The 24,553-nt window shown below is 43.9% G+C and overlaps 1 protein-coding gene across 2 annotated transcripts; it reads right to left on the bottom strand.

Annotated features, from left to right (window-relative positions):
• Positions 1-959: 959 nt before the first annotated feature.
• Positions 960-23,947, bottom strand: usp5 (ubiquitin specific peptidase 5 (isopeptidase T)). 2 transcript variants are annotated; one of them, XM_063198842.1, is made up of 20 exons: positions 23,637-23,947; positions 23,086-23,214; positions 22,763-22,829; positions 22,509-22,636; positions 21,973-22,118; positions 20,255-20,439; positions 18,141-18,235; positions 17,451-17,644; positions 16,018-16,089; positions 13,965-14,055; positions 12,982-13,107; positions 11,949-12,102; positions 11,485-11,659; positions 9,955-10,043; positions 7,528-7,656; positions 4,084-4,227; positions 3,302-3,444; positions 2,408-2,558; positions 1,947-2,031; positions 960-1,775 (listed from the first exon to the last, which is right to left on the bottom strand). In XM_063198842.1, exons 1-20 carry the CDS (start codon positions 23,742-23,744, stop codon positions 1,682-1,684), a joined length of 2,505 nt encoding a protein of 834 aa, XP_063054912.1. In that variant the 5' UTR covers positions 23,745-23,947; the 3' UTR covers positions 960-1,681. The 2 variants fall into 2 exon arrangements, with proteins under 2 accessions (XP_063054912.1, XP_063054913.1); XM_063198843.1 differs by having other exon boundaries at positions 22,763-22,826.
• Positions 23,948-24,553: the final 606 nt, after the last annotated feature.

Raw genomic sequence — 24,553 nt, 5'->3', positions numbered from 1 at the left:
AGAGCAATGAACCCAGCAAAGGACCCAGACCGGGGAATTGAACCCGGGTCAGCCGCATGGCAGGCGAGTGCCCTACCGGTTGGCCAGCTGAGCAACTTCAGTGGGGGATAGACACCATCCGACGAATAACTATTTTGGGGCATATTTTGGTTACCACCTCAAACTTCTACCCATTTCTTGTTAAATGTGCTAAACAGTATAGGCAAAATGGATTCATGATGAGTGTTGGTTCCTGATGTGGACAGGCTGATATCCCAGAACAGAAGTATGATTGACGAGGAGTTGCATGGCTTTGGGTTTGGGGCTCCCTTTATTTTCTGGAACAGTGTATGCCCAATGAGCCCGTTTATATGCACATCAATAAACCGTTTATAAACAGGTTTTTGGAGGAACCGGTTTATCCAAGTGCTCATGCAAATTGAATAAACAGTTAATAATAATCGGCTTATTGCTGTTACCGGTTTATGAGAAATCCGATTTGCACAAGTAGGTTTTTGGCTAATAAACTGATTTCTCAAGACATGTATACAGGTCATTATCGGGTTACTGACCTTCTAGAATGATAAGTAGCCAATCACAAGCCTTAAATTCTAGCTACGTGTCACACACTGACTTGAGTGGAACACAGACAACCAACAGACTGCATATAAACAGAAATTAACAGTTTACTCCAATAACCTCTTTATCCCAATAACCTGATTAATTAGCCAATGTAAACTGGCTCATTGTGTCCCGTCTCCTGTCCCCTCAAAAAGTCTCCTCTGTGCTCTTGCCCTAGATATGTCCCTGGCTTACTTGGACTAACCTTGTGGGAATTAAAACATGTACAAATTAAAGAAAAATGTTTATTTTTTTAAAAGAAAAAAATGCTGATGCGTATATCACTCGTCACGGCACACCCAGCACCACTATGCATTTCACAGGCCATCTCTCCAAATTGAATATCAGAAATGACAGGATCAGAAGAAACAAAGTGACATTTTTATTTGTCAGAGCATATAGAACACACAGAATTGATTGCAAATAAAAAAAAACACTCACTGCATCTGAAAGAACAACCAATTTGGTTTTCATTTACATTTTTATTATTTTTAAATTCTTTTTTTTCCATATAGAACCCTTCACTTTTTTGCACGTTTTCTTTTGTTTGTTTTAATTGATTTGGATGTTCTCTTGTCAATCAGTTCATCAGAAACTCGTTATGGAACAGGTAGAGGACGGGGGTTGGGGAGTGGGGGGTGCCTGGCTACAGAAGCGATGACATCACACTAGCTGCTATCCAATCAGAAGTTGAGTATGAGGAGGAAGAGGGAGTGCTGCGTGGGGGAGAAAAGGGGGCGGAGGAGACAGAAGTTGGGTAAACGTAAACTTTAGAGAGAATGAAAACCCCATCCCCTCATCCCCCCGCCCCCCTTAACATTCTTTCTTGCATGTGTTTAAGCGACATGCAAACAACCCAATCATCTGTCAAGCAGCCCCCCCCTCCTCTCTGCTACTGCCCCCCCACCCCACAGAGGACACATGTGAGAGAGTTCAATTGGGTTGCAGTTATAGAAGTTGGTCAGAGTGCATCTTTGAATTCCCTCCAGGTAATGCAGAAGTAAGTTTGTGTTCTTGTGTGTGTGAATGTGTGTGTGTGCGTGCGTGAATGCATGTGAGTGCCCACCCTGCCCAGATGCCTCTAGTCAGTAACCCTCCTGTAGAAATACAAGTAGCCCAGGTCCTTGGGGGGCTTCTCAGAGGCACACACTTTCTGATCGTTGAATATAACCCATCTGTGGGGGGGGAGAGAGAGAGAGAGAGAGAGAGAGAGAGAGAGAGAGAGAGAGAGAGAGAGAGAGAGAGAGAGAGAGAGAGAGAGAGAGAGAGAGGAGATTATTAAATTGTAGATGAAGAGATGGGAGATATTTTTCATTTTTAAACAAGATGAGGAAAAAGTGACATACTGTTGGTCCTTCTTGATGTGGCAGACGTAGTGGCCGCACATTGTGCTTGTGCCCATGTGGCTGATGAAGGCAAACAGCTCGTACTCTGAGAGTAAGGAACGAAAGATGAGGGAGAAGAAAAGAAGGCAAAGAAAAAAACAAAACAGAAAACAGACCAAAGGTTGGTGGCAAGACAACGAAACATTACAGGAACACCATTAAAGACTTTTTAAAGAGTTTTTACTAATGTCCTTTACATTCGCCATCCCGTTCTGCACAAATTGTGCAATGTAGTGTATATAACATATTGAATTTAATACAGTTCAATAGAGTTTAATGATCATACTTTATGTAAGTGATATGTTTACAGTGCAACCAGAATGGTAACCAGAATGCATTGAAATGGCAAAGTGTGCATGTGCTCAGCACAGCAAAAGCAGCAATGCTCCATCACGAACGCTGCTATTAGTTGTGTGACTCACTTCCTTGTCCGTCGCGTACGCGGGGGCCTGGGGGCGGCTCCCTGCTGGCCTCGCTGTCCCCTGCAGAGCGACCGCCCTCCGACACCTCCATGGACTCCAGGTCGTCCAGGTGCGAGAATATCCAATCCACAGCCCTCTCCAGAACATTACTCTGCACACAGACATACATATGGGGCAACAAACAATGACTGTGTGTTATAATGGACATCCAAGGTTTCATTCAATTTGAGTAAACAAATTTTAAGCATTTGCAAAACAGCACTGGATTTCCTGGTGGGAATATAACATCTGAAACGGTCATACTGACAGTTGATCATGATTTTAAGGGACACTGTACAGGAAATGGACAAAAAAGTGCAACTATGCTGCTCATTGAAACTATGTTGCCTATTGCCAAATTTGACCTTTTCATGATAATTTACTAAGTAATAAACTAATATTTTTTAGTATGGCCCAAGTACAGTCATTTTTACAGCTAAAAATGGCTATTTCTGGAAATTCAAAATGGCGGACCATGGAGAAGATCCCCCTTTTCATGTATGAAAAGTGTAATTTTTCCAGTCATAATGAACACTTAGAATTTCATGGTGGTGGTTAATATTCATGAAAAAGGTAACATTAGAGAATGGGTAGCATGAATTCTGGAAACAAACAATTAAAAATCTTACACAGTGTCCCTTTAAACCTGTTGAGCAGTGCTGAATTCATTAAATGTACAGCCATTGGGCAAAAAGATGTACACAGAGAGTAGAGCAGTTTAAATACATATTGATACAACTGTTTGGATGATGACTGATAAAGTCTGGTAACGTGGGTGTCATCTGCACTCCTTAATCCATTAATAACTCTAGATCGCATTGGGCCTTAAATGGCGTATTGTCGTAATTTGCATACCGTGGCCCTAAGTGCTTTTGTTGCCTGCTCACGACTGAATCCCATGGAAACGATGGTTGCCAGGTGCTCCTCTGACACGCTCTCTGTGGGCGTTGTGCCGGGGGCCGAGCTGCAACCTGGCAGCACCAGGGGGGCGGAGAAATCTGCAAACAAATCGGGAAACATATTGGAATAGAATGGACGGCAAGGCATCACATACAACCAACAACAAAAAGGGGGTTCAATATCATCAAATAAAATCTATACATCGAAATCATATCCAACAAACTCAAGTTGTACAAGTGGTTGATTCTAGATTTGGCTCAATTTACTGAACCATCTTGGCTCCTTCACCTAATCAGAGTTGTGGCCAATAAAATCAATTTGCGAAACCAACTGTGTAAAAATAACAGATCTTTCACAACCCCGATGCTCAATGGTATGCTGTGCTAAGCTCAATACCAAAAATCTTGAGTTCCGTGCCACTGATTGCAGGCACGCACAAAGACCAACAAGGCACTCATCAATTTGTCTCAGATCAAAAAAGAACATAGTTTAGGTATGGACACACGATGGACTATTCCTCTCCACAATAGACATTCAAAGGTGAGAGCAGGTTCACACAATGAAAAGGAAAATTACTTCCCCCAGAATGAACGCGGATGGTTCCCAGGTAAGCACTTTAGTGCCAAACGTAACTAGTGCAGGCACCGGCTCAGATAGCATACCACAGTATCTGTGCTCCCTATCCTTACTTCCCCACTGGAGATATTCAACAAACAAGATAAGTCCACGCATCTCACCTGGGTCGTCCATGTGTCCCATGACCCAATTCATGGCGGCGTCGATGCCGGTGTTGCCGGTGTAGTAGACGGCCTTCCTGCAGGCCTCCAGGGGGAAACCCATCTCACACAGCTGAGACACCGTCGAGTCGTCCAGCACCGGGGCTGAGGGGGCACCACATCACACCACACCAGGAGGTAACACACAGAGAGGATGAATGACCAGGTTAGATCAAGAGTTTTACAAAGTGGAAAGCAGAAGGTCCCAGGCACTCAGAGGTGAATCAGTCCGAAGAAGGAGGTATATTAAAAAGCCTTTATTATCTGTGGCTACTCATAATTGAAATTAAAATAAACACAATTAATATAAACACAAGATCAGGAGGGAAGCACCAGTGACGAAAGCAGTACAACGCTGGACTGACCAATCAGAAATGCTGCTCCAAGATGCGCTTGAGAACACGGACTGGGAGCTTTTCCGGGTATCCTCAAATGACGTCAGTGAATATGCAGACACGGTAGGGTGCTACATTCAATTCCTGATAAACGATATCATAGAGACTGTCATTATAAAAGTTTACCCAAATCAGAAACCCTGGGTAGATAAAACTGTGAAAGCAGCACTTGCAGCCCGTTCTGTTTCATACAAGGCTGGTATTTTATCAGGTGATATGTCAGGCTATAAAGATGCAGTTTATGGACTTAGGAGGACTGTGAAGGCAGCAAAGACCCGCTATAGAGACAGAGTGGAAGCTGACTTTCAGGCTGGTGATCCTGCCAGCGTCTGGAAGGGCCTTCGGGTCATGACTGATCTAAAATCCAAGCCCAGCTCCATTGATAGCACTGAGCTCTCTTTTGCTGATGAGTTAAACACATTTTATGCACGTTTCGACCTTGCCAACCCCATGGTGGCTGTCACTGAAGAGTCTAGTGAAACCGGGACTCCTCCTTTCATTGTCAGTGAGAGTGATGTGAGGGGAGTGTTCAGAGGCGTAAATGGAAGAAAGGCAACAGGCCCTGATCATATTCCTGGCAGGGTTCTGAAATCCTGTGCTGATCAACTAGCCCCCGTATATGCTGAGATCTTTAATTTGTCACTTGCCCAAGCCGTTGTCCCATCTTGTTTTAAACACTCAATCATAGTTCCTGTGCCCAAGAACAGCAAGCCAGCAGGCCTGAATGACTATCGCCCAGTGGCCCTTACATCAGCAGTTATGAAGTGCTTTGAGAGGCTTGTGAAAAAACACATATGTGACACCCTGCCCAGTGCTTTCGATCCTCACCAATTTGCCTATTGAGCAAACCGAAGCAGGGACGATGCAATCTCAAGCCTTCTACATACCACACTGTCCCACCTGGATGAGGGGAGGGGGAATTATGTTAGAATGCTGTTCATAGATTACAGTTCAGCATTCAACACCATTATCCCCCTACGCCTGGCTGACAAGATGAGAGGGCTGGGACTCAACACACAGTTGTGCAATTGGGTGCTGCTCAGCTATCTCAAATATCGCCCTCAAGTGGTCAGAATAGGTGGTGGTGTCACTTCAAGTCAGCTGACCCTCAACATTGGCTCGCCCCAGGGTTGTGTTTTGAGCCCACTGCTCTATAACATCTACACGCATGACTGTACAACCACCAGCAGCTCAAATTCCATCTTTAAGTTCGCTGACGACACCGTGGTGCTGGGTCTCATCTCAAACAACAACGAGACAGCCTACCTGAATGAGGTGGATGACCTAGCACTGTGGTGTCAGTCAAACAACCTGGCCCTGAACGTCAGCAAGACGAAAGAAATGGTAGTGGACTTCAGGAAGGTGCAGAGCAGGGCATACACGCCACTTACCATCAGCGGGGAGCCTGTGGAGAGGGTCTCAAACTACAAGTACCTGGGAGTACACCTGACTGAGGACCTCTCCTGGTCACAACACACTCAACACCTGACAGCAAAATCCAGGCAGCGGCTGTACTTTCTCCGCCTACTGAGGAAGTTTAAGGTCTCCACTCCCATCCTGACCACCTTCTATTCATCAGCGGTGGAAAGTGTGTTAACAGGCTGTTTTACAGCCTGGTTTGGAAGCTGCACACAACAACAACAGAAGGACCTACAGAGAGTGGTGCGCTCTGCAGAGCGCACTATCAAAGCCAACCTTCCAGGACTCTTGGGCCTTTACACTAAGAGAGTGGGAGCCAGGGCTAGGAAGATTATGCAGGATGTCTCACACCCCAACTCTTACATGTTCACCCTACTTAAGTCCTGCAGACGACTCAGAACCATTCAGGCCAGAACTGAAAGAATGAGGAAAAGTTTTTACCCCCAGGCAGTGCGACTGCTGAACAGAGACTTTTTTAAATAATAATTTTCTTTGTTTTTTTTCTTTAACTTATTTCTCACCTTTTATTTCCTTTTTTACTTTACTTCTTTAATTTTTTAATTTTTTATTTTTAAGATGCAGAGCTGATGACCCCATCATCATTTCACTACAATTACCATGTATGTGACAAATAAAAGTACTTGAACTTGAACTTGAACTTGAAAAAAGCCAACATGTTTCGACCGTCTAGGTCTTAATCAGGGACTGATTCACCTCTGAGTGCCTGGGACCTTCTGCTGTCCTAATTCTGGATTTCCCAACCTCAAGAGCACCATTTTGGACATTTTTTTCCACACACCTGAGCGCCGGGTTGACTTCTCTGTTTTTACGAATAGTTTACAAAGTGCTTTGCATATATTATACAATTTGTATGTTTTATAAACTATTATATTGTAGCACTACATAAGAATATGCTTTATATTGCACCATAGATCATATGGAATAAAGGATCATACTGACTTATTATCTAACCCATTGATGCCGGATGTTGCGTAGCGCAACATTGACCCCAGCACTGGGAGCTGCATGACGCAGCTTCAGCCCCATGACATTTTAGATTTTTTTAAAATAAAAAATGTTGGTATGTTAGAGCTGAATGAACATGTCCTAATGCAAGATGAGTCTTAGCTTTTAAATAACATTCATGTGTTTATTTCATGTTTTATGTGCTTCAGAGGCTGAGATATTTAGGTTTTTAAAGGCTGAATGTACCTGTAAAAAAATGGCTTGGGCATTTAGTAGGTGTTTTTCGCAGGGGCTTTAGGCATCAATGGGTTAAAACTGACTCATGTGAAACTCAACAAAACAAAGAAAAAACACTTTCAAAAATGAGGTAATCATAAACAACACAAAGGAGGCAAACGAGTACGAGGACAGAAACGGAGGAAAGATGGAAAAAGAAAAAGAAAAGAAAGAGTAAGGATGGATGGATAGATGGAGGGAGGGAGGGGAGGGCCAAAAGCAGCGTGTGTTGCCATTGGCTGGAGCCGAGTGTGAGCGTGAGTGCGGAAAGAAGAGAGCCAGACAGACTGACACAGCAGTGGGGAGTAGAGAGAGTCGTCCTCCTCGTTGCCGTAGGAACCCAGGATACCTTTGACCTCCACGTCGGGGGTCATAAGAGGAGGCGGGGCCACCTCGGGCAGGAGCTCCTCCCCCGGCTGCTGCCCCACGCCACGGAGCGCGCTCAGTTCCAGCGTGTCGGGAACGTCGATGCTCACATCTGTACAGGGCAACATAAGTGGGAAACGATAATTAATGCACAAGAGCACTTGTAGAGTAGCCTGGGAACTCCCATACTGCCTTTAGTTCTACACAATCGTTTCGATCTGAAAGACAGTATGGCGAGGATGACTCATAACGTACAAGATCATGGGATCTGTGTCATAATGGGCAAGCATTCCGACCTTAACAGTTTCTCTGCCCAAATAGAGAGCAGGGCAGTGTGTCATAATAGCCAAGTATTCCGGCCCCATACGGAATTTACAATAGGCAACTCCCTAGACCTAATCTCACTTGTGATTAGGTCTGGCGTTAACCAGGCAACTTGTAAAGCACGCTAAGCTCCAATGCGCGTGGGGCCCTGCCGTGGCTCTAACGGTAGGGCAATCGTCTGCTACTGTATGGGGCAACAGTAATTGAAAACTATAATTAATGCACAAGAGCACATGTAGAGCACGCTAAGACACAACGCATTTGGAATATCAATGCGCACATCTGAATAGGGCAACATTAGTAAATGAACAATTATTAATGCTCAAGAGCACTTGAAGACCGTGCTAAGATCCAACAGGTCTGGAACATCGAGGCTCACATCTGCCAAGGTGGAGGCAGGCAGCACTACTTGAAAACAAACAGGATTTAAAAGACACACGCTTGCTTCACTACAAGTAGACTACTAGATGATGCAAGGGCTGTCAAGAGCACTTCAGGAATGGATTAATCATAAGGCTCAGGTGTGCGCTCAGATGCGGCGCGCCGATGCTCATATCTGCCGAGGGGAAGGCAGCGTCTGTTGAAAAACATTTGTAAACAGTAGTGGAGGTTCCCACTCTCACTCAGTCAGATGTTAAATTCCCCGACACCTCCATGCCCTGAGCATGCCCTCCATGTCCTGAGCCTTAAAATCCATCTTTTTTCTTGTTGTTCTTCATTCCATGGCGCCATGGAATAAAAAAAAAAAACAAAGGGTGAAAAGAAGGAATTTAAGTGTGCGGACTACAAACTCTAAAATTACAGTCTTTGTCCTGCACCTTTTTCTGGGATGTACACAATCTTAACCTTCAACTGGGCACAGACCTCCTCTGAGCCAACTCAGATCAGCAGTGAAACTCAACTGGTTTTAGCCACTGTGAGTAGTGCTGAAACAGTGGTAATGATGTCGTAGAATGATATTGGTGAGTAATTTATGAAACCAACAAAAAGACCCTGCTGTGGCCTAATGTTAGGGCACTGGGTTACTACGCGGTGACCGGGGCCCGGGTCATTTGCCGATCCTTCCCCATCTCTCTCCACACACTCACTTCCTGTCATAATCTCCACTTTCCTATCAATAAAGGCAAAAAATACCCTAAAAATATCTTGAAAAAACCCAACAAATCAAAAAAAAAAAAATACACAGACAAATAAATCCTGGCGAAAACACTACAGCCTTAGCGGAGATTAACATGATTTCATGGGCGCATGCTTCACTACGACCAGACTGGATGATACTACAGCAGTCAAGAGCCCTCTTCAAAAGATTAATTATAAGACCAAAACCCTCAACCTCAGGTCAAGCACCACATTAATCTTAGTTGTGACAGGTTGACCAGTGATGGCATCTGCATATTGTGTGCATCAGCTTTTTCATGATGTCTGACCACACAAGCATGGAGTGGCCACGTGATCTGCAGAGAGAAAACCTCTTCCCACACCGGAACAAGATGTTTGACACCCAAGAAATCAGTAAGGAATGCATTCACTGCACGTCTGGCATTTGCCAAGACGGTTGAAAAGTGGAAAGCCTAAATAATTATATATTATTTCAACTGGGTGCTTAACTGAATCTCAAATAAAACAAAAATGAATGACGGAAATGAAGGACAGCACTCTTCAGATATTCCTTGACCCACAAACGTTTGGGCATAGCCCTTCTTCCGTGTGAACAAAGGAAAATCTGGAGCGCACCGTCCTACCACTTCCTTCCTTCATTTGCCGAGAGGGACAAGTGACAGAGTGGACCGCACACTGGGTATGATGAGTTCCAAAACATATGAGCTGTATTTCATTATACAATGGGCAACGTTTCGATCCCCCAGTGGGATCTTCCTCAGGCCTGGTGGATCGAAACGTTGCGGATTGTATAATGAAATAAAGTTTATATTTTTCAAGTTCAAGTTTAAGTTCATTACAGCCAAATCAACAGTATAACGTTTTGGAGCTCATACCCAGTGTGTGGACCATTCTATCACACTGTCTACCGCTTATGTCTGGGTGCGCACCCCAACCTCCAAACGCCAAGAGGGATACAAGTGCCTACCCAGTTTCTTGGGGACCCAGTCCAGTCCGAAAGTGAACTTCTTGATCTGTATGACGAGGTGATCTGGGAAAGAGGCAAATCGGGTGGTCCTGAGGAGCAGAGGGGAGAATGGTTGAAATCGTCAGTTACCATATTTGTCATGGGGCCTATACTACAAAGCTGTTTCAGGATAAGTTAAGGTAAATCATTTCATACAAGAGCTTTTCTTAAGAAAATGAGGACTCAAGGCTCTTCTATTAGATGATTTACCTCTTAACTTAACTTATCCTGAACCAGATTTGTAGTATAGGCCCCTGGACAATGCATCAAAACAATATTTTCCATGATATTTGTTCATTCCAATATTATTATTATTTTTCTATGTTGAGTTTGTCATCCTAGTCCATGTCAGCAATGGGGCACTAAGTCTCCACCCCTTCCGGGCAGCTCATGGGGCTGGGAACGCAAAAACTTTTGACTGGGCTGTAATGGACTGATCAAAGCTATCTTCCGATCCACCCCGCATTTCCCCGTCGATCACACATATGCTGTGCCTCAGAATTAATAACAACCAATGGTGTGCTTGTTGACTTCACTTGGCAAACGATTTTTGAGTTGTGTGCGTGCAAAAATATGTAATTATTTGGACTACACAACAGACGTCGCATGTCCGACGTGCAGCCACTTAAGCCACGGTGCAGCTGTAGGGTTGGCTGTGCCTCGGTTCACGTCAAATATGCGAGGCGCACGTGTAGTCTCTAACACAGTTTTGCACAAAAGCTAAAATAACGTTTCTTGCGTGTCGAAAATGAGTGGTCTTATGACACAAATCCAAACCTTTCAAATTCACTGCCATCATATGTGAAATCCGGAGCACATGCCAAACGGGATGAGGATTTAGCTTGACTCGCTCCATTAACTCCAATTCAAAATTTTGAGCGCTCCAGCCCCATGGATCGGAAGTAGAAGGGCGTGACTTAGGTGCCCCATAGATCCAGTCGGCATCTCTGGGCCTGACCATGAAACTGCTTGTTTTCCCCTCCGTATGCTCCGGCCGCTGTATTTAGTGGCTAATCAAACGGTTCTTCTGTGTCTAACGACTGGCAGAGATTGGCACCGCACGACCAGCCGGCAGCGCATACGGAGGGGAAAACAAGCAGTTTCATGGGCGGGCCAAAGGTGTCCATTAGATCTATAGTCATCAGAGCGCTCATTGCAGATTCAAACTCTGTATGTATGATTTTGATTAATAGCGTACATGATCACACTCATAAATCTGCCATGAATGATTAAGCTAAACCATTAAATAATAAAATAACGCCATGAATGTTTTAAATCTGTAACCAGGTGTTTGAAACTAAACGAAAATAAATAAGTGCACGTTAGAGTTAGAGTGTACCTTATTGTCCCAGGAGGGGAAATTTGTCTTGGGCTTCAACAATCTGACTGCATAACATACAGTACTCACTCACATACCCATACAACATAACACAGAGAACACAAGAAACGTAGAAAACATAAAACATAAAAAAAAACGTCCTTCTCACTCACTTGGTGGCTGTGGTCTTGGCCTGCACGGCGGAGCTCCAGAAGTCGGTGAGCGTCTCTGGTTCGCTCCAGGCGGCCAGGCAGGCGGAGAAGGGGATGCAGGCCCGGGGTGCAGGAGGAGCAGGAGCTCCCGAAGACTCAGCCTCCTCACGAGCACGCTCAGCCTCTGCCAGCTCCTCTGAGGTAGGTAACCAAGGACAAGGGAAATGGTTACATAAATGCATGGCATTTGGGAAAAAATAAGAGGCAAAAAACAAACCATGCCTCATTTTAATAACTTCTGTAGAGGTTTATGCATGAGTCTAAGTGTAGAGTGTGTTGATTTTTGTCAGGGTTTTGGCTACTAGTAAACAGTATAACAGTAATCAGTATAACTAGTAAACAGTATAAAATAAAATAGAGAGAGTTATCTTTCAATGTTTTCTTTGGCATTTGCTGGACATCATATCCCATGAGCCCCCAGGTACCTGTGTTAGTGGCCTGGTCCATGGGCACGGGCAGCTGGACCATGTAGTCCACCCTCTGCGTGTATTTGGCTTTCTGGGACTGCTGGCAGACGATCCTCTCCTCTACCAGGAAGCGGAAGGCCTCTGAGGGATTCATACCTGAACGACAATTCCTCTGGAGAGCACGTGGTGAAAAGAGAGACATTACATTACATTACATTATCACATTGCACTTAGCTGACGCTTTCATTTATTCAAAGCGACTTAATTATTATTTTTTAGGGTATTGGTTACAGTCCCTGGAGCAATGTGGGGTTAGGTGCCTTGCTCAAGGGCACTTGCAACAACCCCTAGAATGAAAGACCAACTCTCTAACCACTAGGCCACGGCTGCCCACATAATAATTGTAAGTTGCTTTGGATAAAGTAGATAAGTAGAGACATATGCACACCAGTCAGACTGAGAGAGAAGAAATTAATGGCACTGTAGAGCTAAAGTTTAAAGAGTTTGTAAGTGTGAACCACTTGTCATTTGTGACAGCACATCTAGAACATAAAAACTTAATTATTTGCTGAAATGAACTATTAAACGTTAAATTTCAACCTTTCCTCACAACTTCTGTAACAACCATACTCATTAACTACACACATGTGGGAGGTAAGGAAGGACCAGTGATGCTCAATGATGAAACCACTCATTGAACATGTAAGGTACATTGGCAGAGTAAAACAAGTCCGAAAAACAAGAAAGAGAAAAACAAGTCCGACAGGCGGAAAAAGATGCGTCCGTCTACGCACTGCTGCCTTGTGGACACCGGAGGGAATGACAATTTCAAGAATGCGTTTCAGACAGACGGACGGACAGACAGACAGACAGACAGACAGACAGACAGACAGACAGACAGACAGACAGACAGACAGACAGACAGACAGAGAGACAGACAGAGAGACAGACAGAGAGACAGACAGACAGACAAACCGACGGACATACCCTCTTATAGAGACACTAGGATGCATCTAAAAAAAAAACAGGAGCTGGGTAGTCTTTGCCTTACCTCGACCATGTTAATGAAGTACAGGAGGAACTCCTGGGCATCCTGTTGTCTGTTGGTGGAGAACTCTGGGTGACCACGGCCTACAAGTGCTTTGAACATCTGTGGTGCTATACCAACTTGGTCTCCCTGTTTAAAAAAACAAATAAATAAATCAACAAACAATTCACCACCATGGGCCTATACTACAAAGCTGGTTCAGGATAAGTTAAGGTTAAGTTAAGAGGTAAATCATCTAATAGAAGAGCTTTTCTTAAGAAAATGAGAACTCCAGGCTCTTCTATTAGATGATTTACGTCTTAACTTAATCTTAACTTATCTTGAAACAGCTTTGTAGTATAGGCCCCATCGTGATTGTAGTTAGTCAGTTGAACTTGAGAGGCCACACCCTATTAGCTAGTTTTCTTGACTATACTGCCCTACAATCTAAGAACGCAGTAACTCTGAAAACGGCAAACTGAGAAAAAAGGCTTCAAAGTTTTCCATATGGCGCGACAACTGTGTTGTCGGTAAATTGGTGGTGACACTTCCTGGTAATGCTTGTTTAGGATAGAAATTTAATGCACACAAAAAAAAACAAAAAAACAACATTTATGTGTCTTTTTACCACAAAAAAACGAGTTACTGCGTTCTTGGCTGGTATTACTGCCACGAAATGGAGTTACTGCAGGAGTTACTGCGTTCTTGGCTGGTATTACTGTCTACTCCCAAACCAGTCCCATTGGAACGTGCAGCAGTAACTCGCCGACTTACTGCGTTTTTGTTTTGTACGACATAACCTTTAAATACAACAAGCAGTAACTTTTTTTGGGTCATTTTTGCACTTTCAAAATGAGTTTTCTCCAAAACGGGACGGTGTTGGACCACCATTTTTTGACACAAGACAAATGAGGTAGTTTAAAACCCATTTCCGATGTAAAAAAAAAATCGACCATGTTGAGTTACTGCGTTCTTGTTTTGCACGGCAGTATACAGGCCAATCTTACCCGTGGCTCGGAGGAAGTGCTGGACTCTTCACTAGGGTCGGGGGCTGGCTTGGAGTACTCTCCAGACAGGAGACCATAGCCCAGTTTTGCTCTGTCAGGAGGAAGAGAAAGAGCTGTTTGGTTAAACATCTACGTTACCAAAACCTTGCAACAAAGGAGGCAGGCAGCTACACAGTGAGCTAAAAGCCAGGCTTATTATAGCGCCGTTAATTTGCCACAACATTAACCCATTTTAGCTTGGGGTACCTGCAAAAAATGCCGGCTAAATGCCGAAGCCATTTTTGTGGAAAGGTGCCCTCAGCCTATAAAAACCTAAATATCTCAGCCTCCGAAGCACATAAACATGACATTTGTTGCATTTAAAAGCTAATACTCCTATTACATTAGAGTGTGTTCATTCAGCTCGAACATACCCATGCTGCATCTATGTCGCTCCAGGCAACCTAGGTCAAGTTGTTTTTCCAAAATCTTACTGAGGAGGAGCATCCAGTTACACCCGGACTTAAAACAGCTTGAGCAGCCTCTGTGCTGCGTATCAATACAAACAAACAATATTGATTAGAGCCTGTGGCCTATGGGGCTGTTGTTCATTCCCCCGTTTAATACTGCAACAAGACTCTGTAGAGAAAACAGGTTGTTCGGGTCTGATTCGCTTTTTGCTGTTTTAAAGGTCAGCTGAGGCGCATCAGTGAGTTCAGTTCTCCACCATGTCTCTGGTGAGTTATGGAGCTTGCCCACAAGTGGACAGTATGCAAAAACCCTTAGCGTAGTGTTTCTCAACGGGGGCGGTACACCGTTAAGCTCTCCAAGGGGGCGTTGGGAGGCTTGTGATAAGGCCAAGGGGGCGTTTCTTCAAAAAAGGTTGAGAACCACTGCTTTAGTGCAAGGCAGAGGGAATAATGGCATTTCATAGAAGCCATTTCTCTCACTTGCCATGAAATACCATACTGTAGCTTTGGTCATTTTTCAGCTGATATAGAGTATGTCACATTTAAATGCGGTCCAAAGGGTCTAGAGAGAGAGAGAGAGAGAGAGAGAGAGAGAGAGAGAGAGAGAGAGAGAGAGAGAGAGAGAGAGAGAGAGAGAGAGAGAGAGAGAGAGAGAGAGAGAGAGAGAGAGAGAGAGAGAGAGAGAGAGAGAGAGAGAGAGAGAGAGGAGATAAAGTCTACTGCAGAGCGGAAACGATCATTTCCAGGACTCATGTACGCTGTTACTTTGAAGAGAAAAATTAACCGAATGGCTGGGGAGCAGATATTGAGGTAATGCACAGGCACAGGTGTAACCTGCAATCTAAACTGTGACATGTGATCTGAAAACCACGCAGGAGCAGAACACCTACATTAGTGCAAGCATGCAAAACCTTTCAAATGCTCATAGCCACTAAATCTACTTGCTTTCAAAATCACCACCTCCTCACTTCCAGCAGTCCTACACATCCATAGTGTGAGTGAGTGTGTGTGTGTGTGTGTGTGTGTGTGTGTGTGTGTGTGTGTGTGTGTGTGTGTGTGTGTGTGTGTGTGTGTGTATTGTGTCTTGGATGTCTCCAAACACAAAGCCTGCTTCAGGATAATGAAGTACGTGACCAGCTCGGTGCAGACAGCATGTTCCCAGCAAACCCTCTAAATGAGACCAGGTAAGAGCTGGACACGGCCAGCCATCCTCAACACATTCCAGCAACAATAAAGCCACTTCAGGGCTTCTCAACACACATCCCCTTCCTACAATAAGGCAATGATGACATCTAGTGGCGAGAGGTGGTAGAGCGGCCAGGAACCACTGTTGTTCATCCAACTGCATACCGCTAACATAAAAAAAGGGGAAAAAGGGAAATGGGGCTTCCCCCACCAGGTGTACAACACCTACTGGATGGGAGAGTCACTTGTACCAGAGGGCTGCACAAAGTCCAAATGTAGCACCATTTCCTGCAACTACTACACACCAACTGTGTCATCTGTATGTAAAACTTAATTTCTGTCTCATGACAGACTGTATGTGAACTTCAAGGCATTTACTGTAGAGGTCTTTAGTTACAGTACAGCAGACGTGTACTCACACTTGGGTTTTGAAGTCCTGGGTGGGGTCGCTTGGCGCCTCGTCAAGAATCTTGTCAATGCTGGAGACGTACCTGAGGAGAAGAGACAGGTGTACCATGATGTCTTTTTTTTTAGGGGCTTTTATGCTTAATTTGACAGGACAGTCGAAGATGGTGACAGGAAGTGAATGGGTCAGAGAGACAAGGGAGGATCCGGAAATGACCCCGGCCGAACTTGAACCGGGGTACCCGTGGGTGGGCATGCAAGCCCAAATGAGGGGGGCTTAGTGCGCTGCGCCAAAGCGCCTCCCGTGCTAATGGCTCAAATTTGACCAAAAAAGCATTTTCTCAGTTCCAATAAATGCACACCGTGTGACATGTACATGGAGGTCCAATAGGTTACTTTAAGAAAACAGTTGCCATTGCACACTCGTGCAAGTTGAACTTCATACAGAAATATTTAAAAGGAAAAAAACAAAAATTTTACATGCAGTTCTAAGCGTGCAACGGCAACTGTTTTATTAAATTTGACTAATGCCATGATCAAAAGAGCACTATAGTATGGGCTACAATTCGCTGTTGAAACATATGAAAAAAAAATATTGTAGATGTCTGCTACAAGAGCATACCAAGGAGATTTTAACCAAGTTTTTCACAACTTACTGTGTAAAAGTGGTTCACATTTGCCACCCTAGCAGTCACACTATGTATTTTGCTATACAGTGCAGTATGCAAGTTATACGGAGTATGCAACAATGTATACAGATCCTCATAACACTAAAGTCAACACATCAAATAAGGACGAGTCTCCGATGACAAGCCTCCTATTTTTAGAAGGGACCATTGCAAACATGCTCTGCAGCATCCAAAGCACACTACAGTGTGGAATGTTGCCACAGTGAAACAATGAGAACAATGAGGGTAGAATAATGTCACAGGCATAAAACAAAAACCCAAAACAACCAGCCAACAGCTATCAAGGGCAACAACAACAAACAGGTTTGACAAGTCAAAGAGTTTAGTTGATTGTAGCTTTGCTTGAAATAGACTTTGTTACCAAATAGGAAGTAGAACTAAGAGGAAATACGAACTTAGTAGGAAATAATTAAGTAAGTAGGAAATAAGAACTTAACTCTGTCCTCTAAGATGCCCTGGCTGAATGGGAAGCTTTGCATACTACTACTACTACCACAAGGCCCGCTGACAGCTTTGGCTGGGCCCAGGACAAAGTGATCTAAAAGGGCCCCAGACCAAATACCTACAATGCAATGAGGACCCTATTCTGGGCCCCCTCTCTCCCTGGGCCCGGGACAAGTGACCTGTTTGCCCCCCCCCTTGTCGACTTCCCTGACTACTGCTACTGCTACTACTACTACTACCACCAAATATTCTTTTAATTCTAATTATTCATAATAATAAACTGTCTCTGCTGCTACTACTACTGGCGTACTCACTTGGTCTGGAAGTCAGGCACGGTGAAGAGCACTTGCATGACAGAGTTGAGGTAGCAGCTGTTGCCCAGGTTCTTCATCCCCGTGAGGCCGGGCCCCCAAAGGGGCCGCAGAGTGGCCCCAGACTCCTGGATCACCTCCCACTCCCCCACGCGCTGGTTCACCGCAATCTCCAGCTCCGTCATGGTCCGCTCCGTCTGGGGAGACACGTGATGGATTATAGATAGATTTTTTTTTTTTTTTCTTTGGCTCAGCCCTTTCCGAGATATGAGCTATTCTAATGGGGGTAACTTTTATTTACATTTAAAAAAAAAAAATGCAACAGCATATTGAAATTGGCAGGAGTGCTCCTATAAGTATCGAAAATCGAATCGTAGAGCAGGGGACCTAACCCTTCATTGCTCCAGGGGCTGTAACCAATATCTTGAACCTAAACAGCTGCAATAGGCTGCTTTGAATAAAAGCTTTGTACAACATAAATTAAGTAAGTTGGATGTAATGTGATGGAACATCAACAACAGAATAAGTAGAGTAACTTAATGACAGAATTGACAGTGCTCAACTTTTTTTGATCGTTTACATGTATTGGCATTTCAGCAGCTATGGCTAGATCATGGCCAATACAGATAGAGAAACACCATGAAGTGGTTTTGGACATCACAACATGAAGCCTGTGGCCAGTTGGTGACCCACCTTTTCCATGGTCATCATGTCGATGCCGAAGTGAGACAGGTGCTCTGGGAGCTTGGGGTCCAGGACCATGTCATCCTCATCATACGAATACACATCTGCAAATGGGGATTAAAAAAGTCAGTCAATCAGCACTGGAACACATCATTCACATCACATCATAAAAAAAAGAAAATGGGGTTACATTGCCCATGGGGACCCCGGTTCAAGTCCGGCCGGGGTCATTTACCAGCCCTACCCCATCTCTCCCTCTCACAACTGTTTCCTGTCTCCTCTCATACAGTCCTGTCATAACAAAGAAAAGCCCCCCAAAATATTTTTTTTTAAAAAGAAGAAAAAAGAAAAGAAACTAACAACACTGACACTAACAACACTGACACTAACAACACTGATTCATCCGCAGCTTAAGTGAAAGTAGAGTAACTGGTAGTGCAATTCGATTAAAAAACAGGAGGTGTAAAGCATCCTCTCTCTTTCCCCAACTCAATGTCTAAGTCACCACATTTCTGCCCCATCTGCAGTGAATGTGCCTAGTTTGACTAGTTAATAAGTCCAGTTTATGCTCGGAAACCAAATTGTCTGCACAGTGTCGCAGATAGCCTCACAAAGATTTTGCCCCCCTTAGCAGACACTTGGGGTGCGTTCCAATATGTGACCTTGCGTCCTCCATTTGCTTGTGGCCTCGCACCAGTAAGTAATAAGTCATGATGACATCACTGACAACAGCATTATATTTCAATATTTCGCAAAAGCTCAATTGTAAAGTCATTTTCTCATTTCCAACTGGATGGTGAATGAAGAATAGTCCCCTAAAAATTGTTGTGGCGAGGCGGACAGTGGGGAAACGTAATTGTTTTCTCCATGGAGGCCGGGCATCAGCACAAGGCCCGAGGCCACAAGCACAAGTGGAGGACGCAAGGTCGCATATTGGAATATACACACTTGGAGTGCACCTCCAAAAATGTGACTGCTAGCAGACGAACTTCGCAGACAACCGCGGCAGCAATCGCTGTGATTGGTCCTCTCGACCAGAGCCACTCTGTGTTCGACAACAAGCAATTACTTCCTTGTTCTAACCTTCACTGGGCTCACAGTTTGTGAGAGGAATATGCTGGGTGTGATATTCATTAAGTAAGTGGCCCATGCTTTGTAGCTTCATTTATTTACAAGACAACATGTGTACTTGCAAGCTACGACGTTGACGTTATATCGAGACAGTTGAACAGTGTCTCCATAGACCTGCTCTCGACAATGAGCCCCTTCCTTTTTCTAAACTACCGTTGTGGCTGCTAGTGCAATCAAAAATGCAGGTTAACATTTCTTAAATACGTTACATTTTCGTTGCCGTCGAGTCTGTGTAAATAAATGAAGCTTCAAAGCAACAGACACGTTATAGTCTACTCCGTGTATTGAAGGCAGTTTGAACAATCCTCTCGCTGCCCCTACCGTTGAGACGATGCATAGATCAGACCTATTGATCCCATCTAGGGATGCACGATGTATCGGCCAGATGTATCGGTATCGGCCGATATCGGCCAATATTCAACACATCGGACATCGGTCTGATGGGTAAAACTGGGCCGATGTTAACGCCAATGTTTTTTTTTATATGTTACGGTTCTAAAAGAATGGACTTGACGATGACTTTCACTGTTTGTCTTCTATTTTGTCTCTATTTTTTATCTGATTATCACAGGGAGTTAAAAAGTGTTTTTGGAAATAAGACGACATTCAAAAATTCTGATTGTTTGCATCATTGTCATCTCTTTTTTTTTTAAAAAGACAGAAAAACATCGGTATCGGTTAATATCGGTCATCGGCCAAAACCGCAATATCACAATCGGATATCGGTATCGGCCGAAATTTTTGACATCGTGCATCCCTAATCCCATCGGAGCAAAAAAAAAAAAAAAACCTACCTGCGAAGACATCTCTGCATCAGGCTGGCATGAGAGCATACATATCCCTTTACAACTAACAATATTGACCACATGCATCTACAGCTTAAGTAATGGCACAACATGCAATCGATCTGATCAAAACCAATGTTGCAAACTTTAAAACACAAGTGTAAGGCATCCTTTGATCTAACCCAATTGCCTTTCATCTGCACACACCTGCCCCGTCTGGAGTGATTGTGCCCAGTTTGACTGCTAGGGGGTAGCCCGTCTGCTGGAAGTGCTGCAGGGCATGGTTGTTGCCCCCGGAGCCATCAAAGTACCTCCTGCCACAATTCACCTTCCCGTCAGTCAGATTCATCCACAGATTCTCCTGCAGGTCGCATACCTCGCACTTCCACCCACTGTTGGCGGAAAAGAGGGGAGAGAAAGAGCACAGAACAGTTGAAGAGTTTCGTTTGCAAAACAAAGTATTCACCGTTTTTTACTTTTTTTAAATTTCATTTATGGAAAGAACTGTTCAGAAGTCCCATTATCTATTTGTGAATTCTTGCCATTCAAATACTTTGAGAACATACTTTTTTGAACCCGCTACATAAAATGCGTTTTGCAGTGCAATACAATGGAATGTCCAATACAAAAATCTCAATTTCCCAAAATGGACAGATACCATTTTGCAACAAAACCCTTTATTTACATCAGAGGGAACGTCAAAACAGAATGAGAGGGCTATGAATGATTAGATGTGAGCTTCTGGCATCCAAAAGCTGTAAACCAGGGATGTCAAACTCAGGCCCGCGGAGCCATTTTATTTGGCCCGCGAGATCATTTCAAATGTGTATTACAGGTGGCCCACATACACCATAACTGTATAGCGTATAAAGATTTGAACATAAAAATTCGTATATCACAGGAATCACAGGATATGAGTGGGCCCAGGCCATTGAAATAGCTCACACTCAAATGCAAAAGTTTATGTGCAGGCAAATTTGAACTATGATGGGAATCTGTTCAAACATTTTAAACATGAGCAATTTTACATATAGAGTTTGGCCCGCGACTTCGTTCCAGATTTTAATTTTGGCCCTCAGCCAATTTGAGTTTGACACCCCTGCTGTAAACTCATTGATTTCAAGACAATACAATATGTCCATTAGTTTATGATCTGCAAGGCACATCAGCTTGTTTAACAATAAGGTGCGATAAGGTGTTATAAATATGATTCTAAGCAAATCTCTCAGATTAGAGCAGTAGTCAGAATTAGCATTTTGCAACTTAATTGACATAGGGCAGATATCTGCTTTTTGAGGTTTTGATTTTGAGACAGGTCATTGACTTATGCTTCCAAGGAAGGAACAACACAGAATTCCACATTTGTCTGCAGTAACAGTCCTTCATAGAGCACTAGAGCGATTTTGTTTGTCTGCCAATTTGAACAGGTCTCCCTGCCAGACAGAAGAGATGCTCAGTCTCACTAGGGGTGGGCGATATGGCAAAAATGTTGTATCACGATTTTTTAACATGAAATCACGATTTCGATTTTTTATCACGATCTTCCATCCAAAAAAATAAAAACAACAAAAAATAACTTTCATATACTTGCAATTTGTAATTTGCAGTCAATAAAATGTTAACACACTGATGATACTCTCATAAAGTGTACAATTGGAATACAATAATGTAAAGAATAAAGTGAAGACAACAACACAAGTGAGAAAACGTCACTCTGATACTGATAATAAACATCCTCACTGCAAGACGATCTATACGATTTCTCCACTTTGGCAGATTCGAGACGATCTTTTACTCAATATCGCGATTCACGATATAATATCGTCATATCGCCCACCCCTAAGTCTCACCAAGACAATCCTGGTTAAATAAAGGGCTAAAAAAACAAAAAATGAAAGGAGTGAATGCCAAGGCTGCTAGCGGACCTGGGGGGGATCTTGAGGCCGTTGTCCAGCTGCTTGAGCTCGGCCGCGTGTCTGGACTCCTGCCGCACCTCGCCATCCCACTGCTGCACTTGCAAGGTGTGAGACACTGAGTCTGCCGCCATCACGCCTGCCATGGACTGGGACACCTGTATAAAAACATACACGCGGCATAATTGATTAACGCAAGTGAGCCATAGTTTCTCTCTGCCTTGAGCGTGTAGGTCAAGTCAAAATTGATAATGTAATAAGTTGTATAATTTCTTCTTATCGTATACACTTCCCGTATGGATTGAGATCTGTGTAACCATCCCCTACGGTACATAATACATATCTACATAAGTGGTTCTCAACAACACATGTAACTTAAGAATCATAACTAAAACACACACACAAATCTAGAAATTAAGCACAAATGGCTACTATGACCATAAATTTAGGGCATTCTGCTGTACTATGTTGAGAAGCTTGATGTGCAGCACGCTGCAAGAAATCCAGCATACGAAGTGGCCGTCCTAAAGCCTCGAAGGGTGGCTCACCCGGTCTTTACAGACATCAGCCATGGAGTTGAGGTCATCAGCCGTGATCTCCTGTCTGTCCGGAAACAAGACCACCTTCACCTCCTCATCATACTGCTCCTGTTCCACGTCAAAGCCCCCCTCGATTCCTACAATGAGCGACACATGTGGAGGAGACAGTTGAGATGGGTGGTACAATGCCATATCCACACATAAATCATATTTCTGACATAAACAAAATCTTTCAAAATGGATCAGAGGCTGTGTCTTAGTACCTATGGCCAGTCTTGTGGGCTTCTTCTTTGGCGGGTCACCCGAGCCAGAGTTATTCTCATCTTCCTTCTCAGAAATGAAAAACAAACACATTAGCAAGTTTGTATGAATTGACATCTCCTTCATAATAATGCACATGTTCACATGTTTAAATTGTGCTTTAAAAAGAAAAAAGTGTTAACAAAGCCATCATACCATGCTGCAAGGCATGGTATATGCCAAAAAAGTACTGGTCAATACATGGCAACATCAGCACATCACCAGTCGAAGCTAGTCTGTTGGCTGAGCACCTGTCAGGAGCATCCGGACCGTGCTTTGGTCATACCTGTGCTTTCCTAGTCCGAGTGATGTGGAGGTAAGCTCTTTGGCCGGTCCGTTTGTGATGTCGCTCCACATACTGACTACCGAACCCCAGAAAGCTGTTCATACAGACGTACAGTCCACCTTCACTTTCCTGTCAAGAGTGGTTGGACGTAATCAGTTTACATTAGCAAGCAAAATGATGTTGCAGTTTACACACTCCAACTTCCACACACTGGGATTCCGCGAACACCACATACTAGTGCGGCATCTTTATGTTCTAAGTACTGGAAGGCAAAAACATATCTATTGCAAATAGTGAATATGCAATGTAGGCACTAGGGTATATTGTATACCAAATATGCTAGCTGACTAGCGAGCTACAAACACAGAGCTAGCTGTTGTTAGCATGATTGCTAACTAGCTAGCCAGCTAATTTGAATGAAAAGAATTTGAACCGATGTGGACAGGAACAACGTAGGCTTTCAGTTGGTGAAGTATTGTAGGGACACAGACGTGAGATGGGACACTTTGCCTATAAGTTAATGGAAACATAAAATATTTCAATTGACTCACCGGTGAGGCAAATGACAAGGCGCATTCGTCTTTGTGGACACGGTCTCCGGGCCTCGGAACCCGAATTGTGTTCAGAACCGACATCAAAACCTCACTAACCTCCGCCATGTCTAGCAAACCGAATCCGCCTTTCCGCTTCAAACTCGCTGGTCTTAATTTTGGCCCCAGAGCTTACCTCTCAAAGTCAGAATAAAGGCCGGTGGTACTACCTCTCCCCCTTTCTACTTGCCTCTTCCCCGTTAAGTGCTATCAATGCCTGCCTGCTGCCTCCCCGTTCCAGTGCTAACACTCCTTTCAGTCAAAGAAGGCCGGACGATGAGAGACTCGCACCACACGCTTGTGGGTCGCGGTGCATTGTCGTAATTCATAAAATAGCTGCAATTGCAAAAACAATAATAGACGCTCGTTAGATAGGATTTGGCGGCATATACCACCATACGAAGTAGTTTATAATGAATAAGACTGATCCATAAACGAATGTCCTTCTATGTGCAATGTGAGTTTATAGCAATCCATTTTAGAAAGTATTGCTACACTCTAATTTAGACTTTACGGTAGTGCTCGGCTGTCTCCTACCATGAGAAGGCGTATTTTTTGTTTTGTATGAATCGTATGGTGGAGGTTTACTGCCACCAGGCGGATTGGGCGTGCAATGAGATTGCTGTTCCATATAAAACATGACTGTAGGGGGAGCTATTTGCGCTCTGGAAAGTAACAAAGTAACTTCTCATCTCCGCTCTGACTAGAATTAGGCCTACTTGCTACACTGTTGCACTGTTGCTTTGACGGATTATCCTACTTGTAGCCTAAATGCGTTGGTGGTTGGCAATTTATAACATCCTCCAACATGCCACACCTCTTTTAAAAGTCTCCTCCCAAATTTCTTCACACATTCTTCATCACCCCTCCTCCTGCCA

The sequence above is a fragment of the Engraulis encrasicolus genome, chromosome 5 (assembly GCF_034702125.1).
Source record: "Engraulis encrasicolus isolate BLACKSEA-1 chromosome 5, IST_EnEncr_1.0, whole genome shotgun sequence".
NCBI lineage: Eukaryota > Metazoa > Chordata > Actinopteri > Clupeiformes > Engraulidae > Engraulis > Engraulis encrasicolus.
This window is presented reverse-complemented; position numbering and strand designations above follow the sequence as displayed.